This window comes from Dipodomys merriami, unplaced genomic scaffold (genome assembly GCF_024711535.1).
Source record: "Dipodomys merriami isolate MVZ:Mamm:240054 unplaced genomic scaffold, mDipMer1.0.p SCAF_467, whole genome shotgun sequence".
Taxonomy (NCBI): domain Eukaryota; kingdom Metazoa; phylum Chordata; class Mammalia; order Rodentia; family Heteromyidae; genus Dipodomys; species Dipodomys merriami.
In genome coordinates, this window is record NW_027206032.1 from 745,929 (window position 1) to 763,470 (window position 17,542).

The following is a 17,542-nucleotide window of genomic DNA, read 5'->3' on the forward strand; positions in this document are numbered from 1 at the left end:
CAGAGGGCAGCCTGGGCTGTGGGGAGGTCTGGAGCCCCTTGAAAAAGTCTATGCACAGTTTTGCTCAGGTGATGACCCCAGATGCCACCCCCCAACCCCCACCCGAGGAAGCTGGGTGGGAACCGATTTTTGGCTGCATTCGGCCTCATCTTCCTCTGCCCAGATCACTGCCCCCTCCTCCTCTCTTCACACTGACAATCTAGATGCCAGTCATGGGAAGAGAGCAGATTCCCCCACTCTGGGCAGGTTCATCTATGGTGGGAGCAGAGCTGTGCTACTTTGCCACCTGCGTGGAGGGAAAGGAGGTCCGGCAGTGCCTTCTAGTGGTAGAAGTGTCTAACAACATCCTGACGTCCGTCGCAGGAATTGGGACCTTTGGGCTCCCCCAAGGACTCCAGCAGTAAGTCAGCAGACAGTCTTTTCTGCAAGGCCAAAACAGAACTCTTGCCACTACAGAGGGTCTAGGGACACCGACCTCTGAGCAAGAGACCCTGGAGCATGCTTTTCGAGAGCAAAAACCCCCTCCTGTAAGAACACCCCACACCTCCTGTTTATCAAAAGGCAGATGAATGCCCTGGGAAATGGCTAGCTGTCAAAACAGATGCTCCCTTGTAAAGCTTTACCTGTAATCCTAGCTACTCAGGAGGCTGAGATAGGAGGATCATGGCTGAGATAGGAGGATCACAGTTCAGAGCCAGTCTTGGCTATGAGATACTTGTCTCCAATTAACCAGAGAAAAAAGACAGAAGTGGAGGTGTGGCTCAAGTGGTAGACCATCAGCATTGAGTGAAAAGGTTGGAGCAAACTGATCCTGAGTTCAAGCCCCAGTACCAACATGAAGAAGAAGAGGAGGAGGAAACAGTAGTTGTGCTGCAGACAGGAAGAGACTTAGAACCAGGAAAGTATTGAGAACAAGCAACGAAATTCATGAAAATTTTCTGGCTTTCCTTGATGAACAAAGATATGTGAGGAGACAATGTAAAGTTCTTTTCTTGGGTCCAATCAGCTATACAAAAGTTCAAGATCTTAGAGCGAGGACTTACTGAGCCATGTGTTTTATACATGCAGTATTGACTGTCACAGGCAGACACGAGCCAAGCTGTTGGGTACAAAGGTGGGAAAGGGAGAAATTCTATGCCCTAGGAGTTCAGATGTGTCAGGCCTGGGAGCAGTTGGTGGGTTTTTTAACTTGGGTTTAGCAGTTCTGACATTTGAATTCAGGAATTCATACTTGCTAGGCAGGTGCTGTATAGCTGAACCATGCCTCCAGACCTTGGGCACAATTTTACATTAAAGACAGTCTTATGGGAAGAGAAAAGGTGCTGAATGGACTGTACACAAAGGAAGGCATGTCTCTATGTTGGGCTGAGTTAAATAAATGGAGGAGTCTGGTGCCCTGCCTACCCCTGAGGCCCAGGACTCCCCAGCCCTGCTGGCGTGGTTGCCACCATCGGGGTGGTGACACCGAGCAGCAGGCCTGCACTTCCTTCCTAACCTTGATCTGACCAACTGTACTCCCATTCTCAAGTTTGTGGACGCCTTCCATTATGACAAGCTCTGGTCTCAGGCCCAACTCTTCATAGCACATAGTTCCCAGCAGTTGGGCAGGATGGATACCATTCAGAAAGAGATCCTAGCAGATCCTACGCTGGCCCAGCTGCTGGCTGTCCTATACCTGCACAGTCTGGAGTGAGCCAGGGGCTGGGAAGGTGGCTCAGTGGTAGAGCGCTTGCCTTGCATGCCTGAGGCCCTGGGTTTGATTCCTCAGCACCACATAAGCAAAAAGAAAAAAGCCAGAAGTGGCGCTGTGGCTCAAGTGGTAGAGCGCTAGCCTTGAGCTGAAGAGCTGAGGGACAGCGCCCAGGCCCAGAGTTCAGGCCCCACGACTGGACCAAAAAAATATATTAAAAAATTAAAAATTAAAAATAGAGAGTGAGCCAGCCGGGCGCTGGTGGCTCATGCCTGTAATCCTGGCTACTTAGGAGGCTGAGATCTAGGGATTGAGGTTCCAAGTCAGCCTAGCAAGAAAGGCCATGAGTCTCTCATCTCCCATGAACCACCAGGAAACTGGAAGTGGAGCTGTGGCTCAAAGTAGTAAAGCTCTAGCCTTGAGCAGAAGAGTTAATGGACAGTTCCTGTCTAGGCTCTGAGTTCAAGTACCTTGACCAACAAAAACAAATAGAGAACTATTTGCCACATGGCCATGCTGTAGCTGGAGCCTGTACCCAGAGAGCCAGGTCCCAGTACTACCAAAGTCTCCAAGGGACTACCTGGACAGACCAAAAGCCATTGTAAAAAAAACACTACCTGGACATTACTGCCAGGGCCCTGCAGGTGGCGCTATGGTGACACATTGCACAAGTCTAACAACAGCAGCGCCCCTCTGTCTCATCTTTAGATGAGATCCCATGCTAGAGGCTGGGAATGTGTGCCAAAGAGATGCTGATCTTCTTTGGACATTCCCACAGATTTTTTTCCTCTGTTGTGATCCAGACACAGAGATGATTTACAAAGTGCCATCATCACCTTTGACCTCTCTTGCTCAAACTACAACTGTCACCCCCTTAGTTGTTTATATCTCTCCAGACCATGGACATTCTGTCCAGCTGCCCAACCCAGAAAAGATGTCCAGGTATATAAACCAGCCACCGGCAGGCAGCTTGCTGTAGGGGGGAAAGGAGGGGCGCCCTGAATGGACATGGCATATCTGAATGGCTGCATTTCAGGTGGATGAGACCCTATGACTAGAATCAGATTGAAGGAAGTATCATGCCACCTTGTTCAGAGAAATTCATGGGCATTGGTGCTCCCCTAGCCCATTCCTTTATACCCTTCAACCTAGTGGTAATTCAAAACTTGTTCTTCTTTTTTTTTTTTTTTTTTCCTCTTGGCCTTTGGGCTTGAACTCAGGGCCTGAGTGCTGTCCCTGAGCTCTTTTGTACAAGGCAAATGCTCTACTACTTCGAACCCCAGTGCCACTTCTAGCTTGTCTCCCAGACTTTCCTTCCTGGTCTGGCTTTGAACTGCGATTCTCAGATCTCAGCCCCCTGAGTAGCTCGGGTGACAGGTGTGAGTCACCGGTGCTTGCCTCTCAAAATTATTTTTATGCCCTCAACAGTAAGTACAAGTTCTGCTATGATCCTGCTTGTTTCTCTGAAGCTCTGTGATTTTCAGGAAGTCTTAAGATCTGTGTCATAAAGATCTACAACCGAGTTAGGGCAGAATGGAGATGGATTAACAATATTCCCATTGAGTCAGACACCAGCCACTTTACCATGTTATCAAACATGAGTAAAAATTATTGCTTATCTTCCTCATGCACTTCCCAATGGAAAAAAGAACAGAGTGACTAGATGATTATGATAGTAGAGGAAATTAAAATAAATATTTCATTAGGCCTCTTGCAGTTTGACTCAATTTTTTTATTTTTTGCCTCTCAGCTTCTGCCTTGAACCTGGCTAAATATTCTTTTAGTCCATGAGTTTGAACTCGTGGACTCATGCTAGCTCGGTAGGTGCTCTACCATTTGAGCCACATCCCCAGCCCCACCTTTGTTTTCTTTCTGAAGTAGGTGACATTTACCAAGTGAATCTAGTACTGAATGGGACATAGAAGGATTTGGTGAGCTGGACTCTGATGCCAGAATCTCAAGCTCTGTTTCTGATTACGATTTTTGGGGGTTCAGGAGTACCTCAGTTGAAATGCACAGGCTCAGCACAGTTTATTATAACTCAGTTGAAACCCTTAAGATGTTTTACTATCATGAAAACTAGCTTAAAGAGATACACTCTTCTGTAGAAGATAGGAATTTATTAACTGTAGGTGTAGTTTAGAAATGGACTTTTTGAGGTGGGGGGGAATCATGGTGCTTGAACTCAGGGCCTTGGTCACTGTCCCTCAGCCTTTTTGCCCAAGGCTAGTGCTCTACCACTTTGAACCACAGCTCCACTTCTGGTTTTCTGGTGGTTAATTGGAGATGAGTCTTTCAGACTTTCCTGCCTAGGCTGGCTTTGAACTGTGACCCTCAGATCTCAAGATTATAGGCATGAAGCACCAGTGGCTGGCAAGAAATGGTAATTTAATGTTGCAAAATGTTAGTACTCAGGTCAACCTATTTTTAACTTACTGTCCTAAAAGTCCAATATTGCTTATATTTTGTTATACTAGTTTAGTCTCCTACTAAATTTTGCATTCTATTTGGGGTCACAAGTGCTGTTTGTTTATTTTTAATTTTAGGGTGTTTTTTTAAATAGAAAAGTGATTAGATATGAACTGCTAGATAGTGTTTTGAAAGAGTATATTTTCTTTCAAAAAATATGGTAGGTTTCCAGAGTATTAAACTACATAGGTTTTTTTAAAGAATAAAATGCGTTCTAAGCCGGGCACTGGTGGCTCACGCCTGTAATCCTAGCTACTCAGGAGGCTGAGATCTGAGGATCGCGGTTCAAAGCCAGCCCGGGCAGGAAAGACCCTGAGACTCCTATCTCCAATAAACCACCAGAAAACTGGAAGTGGTGCTATAGCTCAAGCGGTAGAGCGCTCGCCTTGAGCTGAAGAGCTGAGGGACAACGCCCAGGCCCAGAGTTCAAGCCCCATGACCGACAAAAAAAAAAAAAAAAAAAAAAATGCGTTCTAATTTGCTCAGGTTTTAGTTTGCTTTTCTTCCCAACTGTGAAGAAAAAAATATATGCTTGCATTAGTGTGACAAAATGGTGATTTCATTTATCAGTAATGTCTGGGAAATGGGCAGGCAGGACTGGTTCACACCTGTAATCCTAGCTACCCAGGAGGCTGAGATCTGAGGATCTAGGTGTGAAGACAGTCCAGGCAGACAAATCTGAGAAACTCTTCTATCCATTTAACCAGCAAAAAACTGGAAATGGAAGCATAGCTCAAGTGGTAGAATGCCAGCCTTGAATAAAAAAGCCAAGTGAGAGCATAAAGCCGTAAGTTCAAGTCCCAGTACTAATAATAGTAATAATAATAATAGTAATATAGGGTTGTCATTTTTATTGGTTATCCTACTTTATAATAAAAATAGCCAGAGCCTTCAATCCTCAAACGATTATTAGAAATTCTAATGATAGATTATACCATTTGATTATAAATTGTAATTTGTTTTTACTCCGTCACATGGCCAGAATTCTTTTAGCTCTTTAGTCAAAAGGTGACAGAAGCACAACTCAAAAATGGCTTCAGGGGGACTGGGAATGTGGCCTAGTGGTAGAGTGCTTGCCTAGCATGCAGAGGTGCTGGGTTCGATTCCTCGGGACCACATACACAGAAAAAGCTGGAAGTGGCTCAAGTGCTGAAGAGCTCAGGGAACAGCTCCCAGGCCGAGTTCAAGCCTTTTGACCAACCAAAAAAAAACTTCAGGGGATTCGTGGCTTATGTAACTGGAAAGTTCTGGAGTAAGTTAGCTTCAGGCATGGCTGGATTCAGTTGCTACAAGACCCCATTCCTCAGTCTGCCCTCAACAATGCCTCATTCAGAGTTGATTTCATTCTCATACACCAGCAGCCATTGTTAGGCCAAACAAACAAAAGAGCAATTTACCAACAGAGCCATTCTACCCAATAATTCTAGCAGATTCCAAGGCTAATTACTATTGGTTCTAATTAGCTTGGCTTAGACTATATGCTTACTGTACACCAATCCCTGTGTCCAGGGTGGGTGTATTCAGTTGGTCAGGTGGGGCCCTGCACCTTTCCACCAGCCACAAGAACTGGCAGTGAGACAGTAGCTCCCCAAAAGAAAACTGCCAGAGGGCTGTCAATCAGGACGCTGTGGGAAATGGGTGGGTCAAACATCCAAACTCTTTTTGTTTATGTTGTTGATCGTCGGACTTGAACTCTGAACCTGGGTGCTGTCCCTCAGCTCTTCAGCTCAAGGCTAGTGCTCTACCACTTGAGCCACAGAGCCACTTCTGGTTTTCTGGTGGTTTATTGGAGATAAGAGTCTCACAGACTTTCCTGCCTGGCTGGCTTTGAACCATGATCCTCAGATCTCAGCCTCCTAGGATTACAGGCATGAGCCACTAGCGCCTGGCTAAACATCCCAACTCTTAAGTTGTAGAACCACAGAGCTTGTGCCTGAATCCTGTCTACTCAAAAGGTTGAGATGTAAGGATTCCAGTTCAATTTCCAGCCTAGGCAGGAAAGCCCATGAGATTCACATTCAGTTAATCAGCAAAAAACTGGAAATGGGGGTATGGCTCAAGTGGTAGAGCACCAGCCTTGAGTGGAAACATCTAAGGGACAGTACCCAAGCCCTGGGTTCAAGCCTCAATACCAGCATTCACACACACACACACACACACACACTTATGCATAAGTAATCAGACTATGCTGAAGTGTTGCATTCAGGGATATATTGTGAAAAAGCCCATCATTGGTTCTTAATCTGAGCATCACAATACTTACATTGTTGCTAAGCTAAGCAACACAGTCATATAGGGCCAAGTTTGTGGGGGGTTTTGTTTTTGTTTTCTTTTTTACCAGTCCTGGGGCTTGAACTCAGGGCCTGAGCACTGTCCCGGAACTTTTTTTGCTCAAGGCTAATGCTCTACCACTTGAGCCACAGTGTAATTTCTGGCATTTTCTGTGTATACAATACTGGGGAATCGAACCCAGAGCTTCATGAATTCAAGGCGAGCATTCTACCACTGAACTACATTCCCAGCCCCTGGGGCCAGTTTTGTTTTAGGTTTTTTGTTCTGTTTTACTTAAGGGATCAAACTCAGTAGCTGACAGTTTTGCACACTGGCTGGCACTCTACCACCTGAGCCACGCCCCCAACCCTGGACCACTTTTTTTATATGTAGCCTGTCACTGACTGTAACTGACATCAGTGTGTCCCTGACTCTACAGGAGGCCACCGTAGTGGTAGACCAGAGTCAGGATGCCTTTTCTACCCCACACCCTGGCCTGGCCTTCTGGGTGAGCCTGACCCTTCCCTCACCCCTCATTCCTGGCCCTTCCCCAGAACCTGAAGCGAGTGGCGGAGGTATGGATGGATGAGTATGCAGAATACATCTACCAGCGGCGGCCAGAGTACCGCCACCTATCTGCCGGGGACGTCGTAGCCCAAAAGAAGCTCCGCAGTTCTCTCAACTGCAAAAGTTTCAAGTGGTTTATGACCAACATTGCCTGGGACCTGCCCAAGTTCTACCCGCCTGTTGAGCCCCCGGCTGCAGCCTGGGGGGAGGTGAGTTCGTCAGTTGGCCCTGGCTAAGGGACCCACAGAGTCCATGTCAAACGCAAACGGGAGAAAAAGACACTAGAAAGACAAAGGGATGCTTTTCTTCTCTCCTATCTTTACTCTTATCTGCATGGGATTTATTTTCATTTTATTTTGTTGTTGTTCCCCTGCAACGTCACGTTCTCTAAATATACACAAACTCACACCTCTTTTCTTCTTTTGGTAGCATATATAACTTGTACAAGGAGGTTTCGTTGTGACTTTTTTCAAATTCTTATTATCAAGGTGATGTACAGAGGAGTTAGAGTTTGCATAACTCAGGTAATGAAGTTGGGCATTGGTGGCTCACGCCTGTAATCCTAGTTACTCAAGAGGCTGAGATCTAAGGATCACGGTTCAAATCTAGCCCAGCCAGGAAAGGCCATTAACCACCTAAAAACTGGAAGTGGAGCTGTGGCTCAAAGTGGTAAAGCACTAGCCTTGAGCTAAAAAAAAGCCCAAGGACTGCATGTAGGCCCTGAGTTCAAACCCCATGACCTCTTCCTTCACTCAGTTTTCCCTCCCATCCCCCTCCACAAGTTGTATAGTTCATGTTTTTGAAGTTCATTTTGATAAATAATATTTTATATGACCAGATGCACATAGGAGGCATACCTTTGTGTTCCTTTGGTCTCACAGTGTGTGAATGAATGCCTAACAACCTGTAAAATTTATCATGCCCCAGTATATTTTAGAGCTGTGTTACACATATGTGAGAAAACATGCATCGTTTACCTCTCTGAGCCTGGCTTACCTCACTTAACATGATTTGTTCTAGGTTCATTCATTTCCCTACAAATGACATAAACTTATTCTTTCTAATGGCTGTGTAAAATTCTATTGTGTCTGCGTACCGCATCCTGGTAACCAGGGCCAGGAATGTGGCTTAGTGGTGGAGTGCTTGCCTAGCATGCATGAAGCCCTGGGTTCCATTCCTCAGTACCACCTAAACAGAAAAGGCCGGAAGTGACGTTGTGGTTCAAGTGGTAGTGTGTTAGCCTTAAGCAAAAAGAAGCTCATGGACAGTGCCCAGGCCTTGAGTTCATCCCAAGACTAGAAAAAAAAAAAAAATCCACATTTTTTTTTTTTTTTTTTTGGATCCACTCATCTATTGTAGGACATCTGGGCTATTTCTGATTTTTTTTTTTTCCTGGTCCTGGGGCTTGAATTCAGGGTCTGCACACTGTCCCTGAGCTTTCTTTCCCACCCCTCCCCCCATTGGCCTCTCATTGCAAGCCTCAGATCTCAGCCTTCTGAGCAGCTGGGATTAGAGCTGTGAGCCACTAGAGTCCAGCTTATGTCCTTTTCTAGTAGCATCCAAGGTATGATCCCCACAACCTCTTCTCCCTGGATCTCTGGGAATCAAAATAAAATTGGATTCCTGAATCTGTTGAATCACAGTCTCCGGTTGTGAGGCCTGAGAGGCAAACTTTTAGCCTGTACACACGTGCACACACACACACACACACACACACACACACACACACACACACACAGAGGCCTGAGTCAAGCACAACAAGCATTTGGGGTTCCTCTCTGGATGACTGTCCTCTGTGAAAGGTGGGGGGGGGGGGGCGCACTTCCCCTTCCTACATGAGAATATTTCACCATGAGCCATCAGTCTCTGCCTTGAGGGAGTTTCACTGTTCACCCCTCCCCTCTCCCTCAGATTCGCAACGTGGGCACCGGGCTGTGCATAGACATGAGACACAGCTCCCTGGGCTCCCCACTGAGGCTGGATAGCTGCGTGCGGGGCCGCGGGGAGGCCGCCTGGAATAGTATGCAGGTAAGAACTCTTCCTTGGGACTGATGATGGGTTTTCTGGATCTTGGTTCCCAGGGGTACATGGGGGGGGGGTTGTTCTATCTTTCCCAGTCCAAGTTGGTACCAGAATGCTGGTCATGGCCACCAACACAGGAAGCCTCCCTGAGTTTCTGGGATCCATCTTGTGTTGACTAACCCTGCGTCCACCGAGGCTAACATCCTCATTGTGGATCTTCTGCCATCTTGGCCACATGCAGTGATCAAATCCTATAGATGGGGTTTCAGAAGAATGCTGAGGATAGGCAGAAACTCCTTAGTATGCTCACTTTCTGTTGCTATAACTGAATGTCACAGACTGGGTGATTTACAGAGAAGAAAGGTTGTTGGTTTTGTTTTGTTTTTTGTTATTGAGGAGATTTTTTTTTTCTAGTCCTGGGGCTTGTACTCAGGTCCTGGGCACTGTCCCTGAGCCTCTCTATGATCAAGGCTAGCACTCTACTACTTGAGCCACAGCACCACTTCTGGCTTTTTATATTTATATGATACTGAGGAATTGAACCCAGGGGCTTCATGCATGCTAGGCAAGCATTCTACCACTAAGCCACATTCACAGTCTTTATTTCTATTTATTTAATTTTTTTTTTACCAGTCCTGGGGCTTGAACTCAGGGCCTGGGCACTATCCTGAGCTTCTTTTGCTCAAGGCTAGCACTCTAACACTTGAGCCTCAGTGCCTCTTCGGGCTTTTTCTGTTTATGTGGTACTGAGGCATCAAGCCCAGGGCTTCATGCATGCTAGGCAAGAACTTTGTCAGTTATGAGGCCTGAATTCTGGGCCTGGGTGCTGTCCCTCAGCTCTTTAGCTCAAGGCTAGCACTTTACCACTTGAGTCATAGCACCACTTCTGTTTTTTCTGCTTATGTGGTGCTGAGGAATCGAACCCAGGGCCTCATGCATGCAAGGCAAGCACTATACCACTGAGCCACCTTCCCAGCCTGTTTTTTTTTCTTTTTTTTGGTGTTTGTTTTTTTAATAGTTTTTTGTTTGTTTTTTTGCCAGTCCTGGGGCTTGAATTTGGGGCCTGGGCACTGTCCCTGAGTTTCTTTTTGTTTTTTGGGGGGGTTCTGGTCATGGGGCCTGAACTCTGGGCCTGAGTGTTGTCCCTCAGCTCTTTTTTTTGGGGGGGGGGTCTGGTTGTGGGTCTGAAATGGGCCTGGGCGCTGTCCCTCCGCTCTTCAGCTCAAGGCTAGCGCTCTACCACTTGAGCCACAGCACCACTTCCGGCTTTTTTTTTCTGCTTATGTGGTGCTGAGGAATCGAACCCAGGGCCTCAGGCATGCAAGGCAAACGCTCTACCACTGAGCCACCTTCCCAGCCCATGTCCCTCAGCTCTTCAGCTCAAGGCTAGCGTTCTACCACTTGAGCCACAGCGCCACTTCCAGCTTTTTTCTTTTTGCTTATGTGGTGCTGAGAAATCGAACCCAGGGCCTCGGGCATGCAAGGCAAGCGCTCTACCACTGAGCTACCTTCCCAGCTCCCCTGAGTTTCATTTTGCCCAAGGCTAGCATTCTACAACTTGGGCCACAGCTCCACTTCTGGCTTTTGTGTGTGTATACAGTAATTTATTGGAGTTTTAATAGTCTCATTGACTTTCTTGCTCAGGCTGGCTTCGAACTATAAGCCTCAGATCTCACCTTCCTGATAGGCATGAGCCACCAGCACCCAGTTTATTTAGATAACATGGGTCCAGCATGGGCTGCCTTCTATTAAGGGCCTTCCTGTGGGTGCTGATGTGACAGAGGGAGCCACATTGAGAAACAGCATGCTTCCCAACTCCTAGAGTCACCAACACAGTCCCAGCCCTGCCCCACACCCTGTTCTAGTCAGTCTTCCAGAGATCCTGCCTCCAAATATCATGCAGGGTTAAGTTTCCAATTTAGAAATTCCAGCATTCCATCATTCCTATGGGGACTTCAGATAGCATAGCCAGCAGCCAGATGCTTCTCCCACTCCCTCTGAAATCAGCCTCTCCTTTTTTCTTGATTGCCAGTACTGGGCTTGAACTCAGGACCTGAATGCTATCCCTTACCTTTTTTTTTTTTTTTGGATCATAGGGCTTGAATTCAGGGCCGAGGCACTATCCCTGAGCTCTTGTGCTCTACCACTTTTAAACACAGCTCCACTTCTGGTTTTCTGGTGACTCATTGGAGGGAAGAGTCTCACGGACTTTCCTGCCTGAGCTGGCTTAGCACTGTGATCTTCAGATCCCAGTCTCCTGAGTATCTAGAATGACAGGCGTGAGCCACTACCAGTGCCTGGCTGCCTCTCCTTTCTTAAGAACGGGTCCCAGGATTGGCACACACATAAAAAAGATACAATGGGGGCTGGGAATGTGGCTCAGTGGTAGAGTGCTTGCCTTGCATGCATGAGGCCCTGGGTTCGATTCCTCAGCACCACATAAGCAGAAAAAAAAAGCTGGAAGTGGCGCTGTGGCTCAAGTGGTAGAGCGCTAGCCTTGAGCTGAAGAGCTGAGGGACAGTGCCCAGGCCCAGAGTTCAGGACCCATGACCAGACCAAAGAAAAAGATACAACAGGCACTTTGAATGTGTGCAATCTCTTTTTTTTTTTTTTCCAGTTAGTCTTCAATAAAGCTGATGGAGAGAAAATAAAAGCTTAGCAATTGAAAGCAACATATGGCCAAGTTAAGATCCTCATTCAGTTATTTAATGTGACTAAAGTTTGTGTGTGTGTGTGCACGTGCGTCTGTGTGCACATGTATGTGTGCCCCTGTACCCTGGACTTAGGGCCTTGTACTTTTTCTTAGCTGGCCGTCTACCTCTTGAGCCACAGCTCTACTTCTTGCTTTTCAGTGATCAATTAGAGATAAGAGTCTTGTGGACTTTCTTGTCGAGACTGGCTTTGAACCAGGATCCTCAGACCTGAGGTTCCTGAGTTGGATGACAGATGTGAACCGCCAGCACTCAGCTAATTTTTTTCGTTTTACTGATCCTATCCTTAACTCTACGTGGCAGGTTTTCACCTTCACCTGGAGAGAGGACATCCGGCCTGGAGACCCTCAGCACACCAAGAAGTTCTGCTTCGATGCCATCTCCCACACCAGCCCCGTCACCCTCTATGACTGCCACAGCCTTAAGGGCAACCAGCTGTGGAGATACCGGGAGGTAAGAGAAGATGTCCGGCAGCAGGGAGCCTGCAGGGCCAGGGGTGCTGGTCAGCAGCGGCCACCCCGCGGCTTCTCCCCCTCAGCCGGCTCACACACTCATCAGTGCATTTGGGCCACAAACCTGCTAGGTCTGATTTTGTAGCCATTCAAGAGAGACCAGAGCCCAGGCAGAAGTGGCTCCTGCCCGAACCGCTAGCTGCTTAGGAGGCTAAGACCCCCGGATCGTGGTTCAAAGCCAGCTTGATCAAGGAAGCTAAGGCGCAGCGCCCAGTCCCTGAGTTCAAGCTTCAGCACCAGCGCAGAAAGGGGAGGGTGGGCAGCGATCCAGATGTCAGCGGAGGGAAATAGGGAGGAAAGGAGAGAGAGAGAGAAACAGAGGCAGAGCAGGATACAGATCTGAGTTCACGCAGGGATTGGGGGGGAAGGGGAGCAGGCGGTGTCAGGGATCCAGATTTGAATTCAAGCCCCAGTCCTGGCTTGGGGTGGGGGGGGCGAGGAAGGAAGGGGGCGGGGGTCTTGATTAGTATGTGGAATCAAAAACTCTTAGACACTAGTGGCGAAAGCCTTTGAAAGCTCTCGGAATTTGAGAGAGGCAGATGGTGTGGAGGGCAGAGTTCGGGAATGCGGAGCTAGAGAATCAGCAGCCTGCTCGGCGTCCCCCTGCGCGCGCGTCCCCCTCCCTGCAGTGCGGATCCCTTGTCTCATAGGATCAGACCTTGTTCCACCCAGTGAGCGGCAGCTGCGTGGACTGCAGCGAAAGCGACCACCGAATCTTCATGAACATCTGCAACCCCTCCTCCCTCACCCAGCAGTGGCTGTTCGAACACACCAACGCCACCATATTGGAAAAGTTCAACAGAAACTGAGTCTCGCTGTTTCCCTGGCACAGCTGATCCAGGCCACCCAGCCCACAGGAAGGGCAGGCTGTCGGCAGGCACGGTGGGCTGAAAGGCGCTGGCCAGATTGTTCAGAACAGAGGGGCCCTTGAGGCTGGAGCAGGGGGATCTGCCAGGCCTTATTAGAGGGAGGGTAGAAAGCAGACCCCTTACACACACACACACACACACACACACACACACACACAGCCTGTTTTCATCCTTGCTGGTATTGAAGTAAAGCTAAGGCGAGGGGCCTTTCAGCTTTGTCACATGTCCCCCCTGGACAGTTCCCCAAAAGGGAGCTCTCTGGCAACCTCAAATCTGAAATGGTGCCCCAGTTTGTTGCTGGGGGGCAGCTTGAGTCCCAGTGACACCCAGCTACAGGAGCAAGGGTATGAATTCTCGAGTCCTGGGGCCGAGTCACTGCCATTACCAGTCTGCTTCCGTTCTCTGTCTCAGCCCAGTGACCCCATCAGAAGCACCCCTGAAACCTTCAGACCCCTCAGTCCTGAACACTGGCCAGCTGCCACGGGTGGGGTGAGAAGAGGACTCCAAATGTTCCTCCACAGCCATCCACCTGTGAAATGTCTTCGTCTGGCTCTGTGGGTATTTGAAATGCCTGTTTCTGTGCTCTCTGGACACAAGGTCATGCCAGCCACCAGCTTTTGGGTGGGGGAGAGGCGCATTCAGATGGCCCTGGACCTAGATCTCCAAAGTAGCCATGCTGACAGGATTTCTCCATCCATTCTTCCATATCTCCCTCTCCCTTCCCCCCCACCTTCTCTCTTTATTTCTCTGTCTCAACAGAGAAACAGGGGTGCTGCGAGACCCTCGCCTCCCAGACTGGAGAATTCCAGGATACTGTGAGCGACACCTAGCCTTCCAACCATAGTACAATCTCTAGTTCTCACACAACTGTAGATCTCCTGAACAGCCCTTACGATTCTATGGCCACTAGAATGTTCCAGAAGATTCTGGTATTCTGATATCCAATTGTGGATGTCTAAAATGTGAAATGCAGGTAGAATAGTCAGGCAGGCTGCGCCCCACCCCACCCCCAGCCTGAAATTCAAGGTTGGAGGAATGAGAAGGGGGGAAGGGACCTCTGTCTGCCAGTTCATGCCAGGAGATCTGGTCAGATGCTCAGCAGAAGCCTCCTCCCTCCCCCCTGCCATCAACATGGCAGCTGCAATGGACATTTGCAAGGAAGAAGCTAATGTCTCATGGCCAAATCTACATCCAGCTCTATGCCAGCCCATGTTTCTCTTTTGCCATGGCTCCCAGCAGGTTCCCAGACGAATAGGTAGAATTCTTAAAACCAACTTTGCTACATGTTAATTGGCAAATGGAAATCCTGCCCACCACCAAGTATCTACCAGCTAGCCTGGTAGATGCTTAACATCAGTATTCTGATTGATGTCAGGTCTCAGCAACCAAGACAGAATTCTAGGAGTAGAGTTGTGAGTAGGCTTTTGAAATGCTGACTGATCTCAAAGCCATCCATATTGGGGGGGGAGGGGAAATCTCACACACACACACACACACACACACACACACACACACACACACACACACACACACACACACACACACACACACACACACACACACACACACACACACACACACACACACACACACGGTATGCATGCACAGACCATATGGCTGACAAAGGAGCATTTCACTATATCCCTGGGCTAGAGCTGTTCATGCGCCCCCTAGTGTCATCCACAGGAATGACATACATACACAGAAAGGATTGAAAAGATGCCATTCCTTCTAGAATCTGGAATGAGGATTGCCAGTGTGTTAGAACTGGAGGAGTAGAAACATCAGAGAACAATGCACCATTTTTTCCAAGTCAAACTGTGCCTTTAAAAAATGCAAATATACAGCAAAATCCCTAAACTTGAACCATTTCCTAGTGCCTTGCTAGACAGACAGAAAGGGGTGGGTTGGGGGGACAGGAACACTTTTTGGTGGTGTGTGAAGTTCCTGTATGATGAGTCTCTTGTCTGTGTGTGTGTGTGTGTGTGTGTGTGTGTGTGTGTGTGTGTGTGTGTGTGTGTGTGTGTGTGTGTGTGTGTGTGTGTGTGTGTGTGTGTGTGTGTGTGTGTGTGTGTGTGTTTGCTGGTCCTGGGGCTTGAACTCAGGGTCTGGGTGCTGTCCCTGAGCTTTTTGTTTCGCTCAAGGTTAGCGCTCTACCACTTGAGCCACAGCCCCACTTCTGGCTTTTTTGATGATTGATTTTAGAATCTCATGGACTTTCCTGCCCTAGCTGGCTTTGAACCTGGATCTCCTGAGTAGCTAGGATGACAGGTATGAGCCACTGACTTCTGACTTAAATATCTTTTTTTTTTTTTTCAAGTAACAAGAAATTGTTGGGCTAGAGCAAAATCTGAGCCCAGGAAGGGCTTGGTGGCCTGGCAGGCCCAGTCAGCGCAGGAATACCAAGGAAAGATCATCTTGATGAAATGGCGGCCTCAGATGGCCTCTTAGCCCTGAGAAAACACCTTACCTCTTTGGCCCTTTTGGGGGCCATACCTGTAACTCCCATGCCAGCCCCCCAAGTAGAGTGCTTGACCTGTGCCTTGTCATTAGGGTCAAGACCTAGTCAAGGGACTAGGTCCCTGGGTAGCCCTGTTCCTAGAGTCCTTTGCATGCAGGAGAAGCCACAAGCCACCCTAGGCCTTCCTTGTCCCCTTCCTTTGGGTTTTCCTTCCAAGTCTGCTTCACATCCAGACAGGGCTGAGACTCAACAAGCGTGACACGGGGGAATGCAGGCCAGGACTCTGGCTCTGTGCCATCTTGAGCCCTTCAGTTATGATGTCATAGTTGGAAACCATCTGTCATGGATTGAGTATGCCTGGTGAAAACTAAAAAGAAAAGGCCAGGATGTGTGGAGATGTCATCAGCGACTGTAACCCTCTTTTCCTTTAAAGCTTTTCTTTAGGTCACCGAACAATGGGGCGCAGGCATGCTCCGCTAGACCTATGGAGGGCTTCAAAGTTGGGGCGGAGGGGGAAGCCATTCCATCTTCTGCCTCCAGTGGGAATGCAACCTGGAAAAGATCCCACACATGGTCGATTCTTTCTTTTAGGAAGAAATAGCTCAGAGGAAAGTAGGGGGAGGAGTCTATTTGCAGGAGGGCCCCCGGAGCTACTGGGGAGACCCAGAGAAAGTGAACTTGTGAGGGCTATAGTCTCTGGGTCTCCCCAGTACAGCCTGCCTTCCCTCCACACCTCTTCCTGTCTTCTATTTCCTCCTGTCCACCCAGCTCCATTTCTCTCATCTTGGGAGTCCCCGAAGAAGAGCAAAGCACTTTGTCATAGTGGCTGAGAAAGGGGGGGGGGGGCGTCCTTGTGTCCTCAGCCCCTCATTTGCACGGGTGGAGTGACTTGTTAGAAGTCTTGGGACCCATGCATTTATTTTTTAATGTCTTCTGAAGACCAAGAGGAGTGGAAGGACACCGATGTCAACAAGAGGGCAGTGTTATTCTAGACTTCTTGCCGTCAAACAGATGTTCCTGGTGAAAAATCCAGTGAATATTTGCTTTCACCAATGTAATCTAGAGCCGAGGCCCAACTGTGAGCCCTTTAGGTGAGAATGACCTACACATACCAAGTGGCAAGGTCATTTTAAACATCCCCCACCCCAGATGGTGTGGATCTAGCTGTGCCCACCCACAGTGGGGGGTGGGGGAGGGGCAGCATCCTGAAGATCATGGCCCTCCCCCAAGGGGTGTGGAGGGACATGATGGGTGGGAAGCCAGACAGGGATTTCACAGAGAAAACTCAAGATGTCTGCCTGGTATAAAGTCCACCCCATGAAGAAATGACTGACCATTTACAAATTGTGACTGTGATTGTTAAATAAACCTCTAGACTTTTCTCTAAAGAAGGCTCTGGTGTGTTCCTTCACATCAAATGCAAAAAGGGTGAGAAAGATAGCATACTAGCCAGGCACCAGTGGCTCATGCCTGTAATCCTAGCTACTCAAGAGGCTGAGATCTGAGGATCATGGTTCAAAGCCAACCCAGGCAGGAAAGTCCATGAGATTCTTGTTTCCACCAAAAAGTCAGAAATGGAGCTGTTGCTCAAGTGGTAGAGTGCTAGTCTTGAGCCAAAAGGAGAAAGAAAAAAAAAAAAAAAAAGCTTAGAAACAGTATTCAGGTCCTGAGTTCAAGCCCCAGGTCTGACAGAAAAGATACCGAACTGATATTTTAGAGATTAGGCGAGATCTCTCAGAGCTCTAAGTCAAAGGAGTGTGAACCAAGACATAGAGGGGGGAAATGAAAAGTTCTAAGTAGAGGGAAGAGGTAGTGTAAAAGCTCTGAAGCAGAAAGGTATTGGAAGAGCACTAAGAAGTAAACTCAAGAGAGTTGGGCAGGACCGCACACACGAGTTCAGAAGGGGCTGGAATATTGCTTAGTGGTAGAGCGCTTGCCTAGCATGCATGAAGCCCCAGGTTTGGTTCCTC

The 17,542-nt window shown here is 48.2% G+C and overlaps 1 protein-coding gene across 1 annotated transcript in view; it reads left to right on the plus strand.

Annotated features, from left to right (window-relative positions):
• Window positions 1–17,261, plus strand: part of LOC138808673 (polypeptide N-acetylgalactosaminyltransferase 10) — a 249,774-nt gene extending 232,513 nt beyond the window's left edge. Inside the window, exons 9-12 of the mRNA XM_069994913.1 lie at window positions 6,985–7,206; window positions 8,909–9,025; window positions 12,034–12,183; window positions 12,893–17,261. Coding sequence (XP_069851014.1) covers window positions 6,985–7,206; window positions 8,909–9,025; window positions 12,034–12,183; window positions 12,893–13,051 — 648 coding nt within the window. The 3' untranslated portion in view covers window positions 13,052–17,261. The remainder of the gene's footprint in view (window positions 1–6,984; window positions 7,207–8,908; window positions 9,026–12,033; window positions 12,184–12,892) is intronic.
• The last annotated feature ends 281 nt before the right edge of the window (window positions 17,262–17,542 follow it).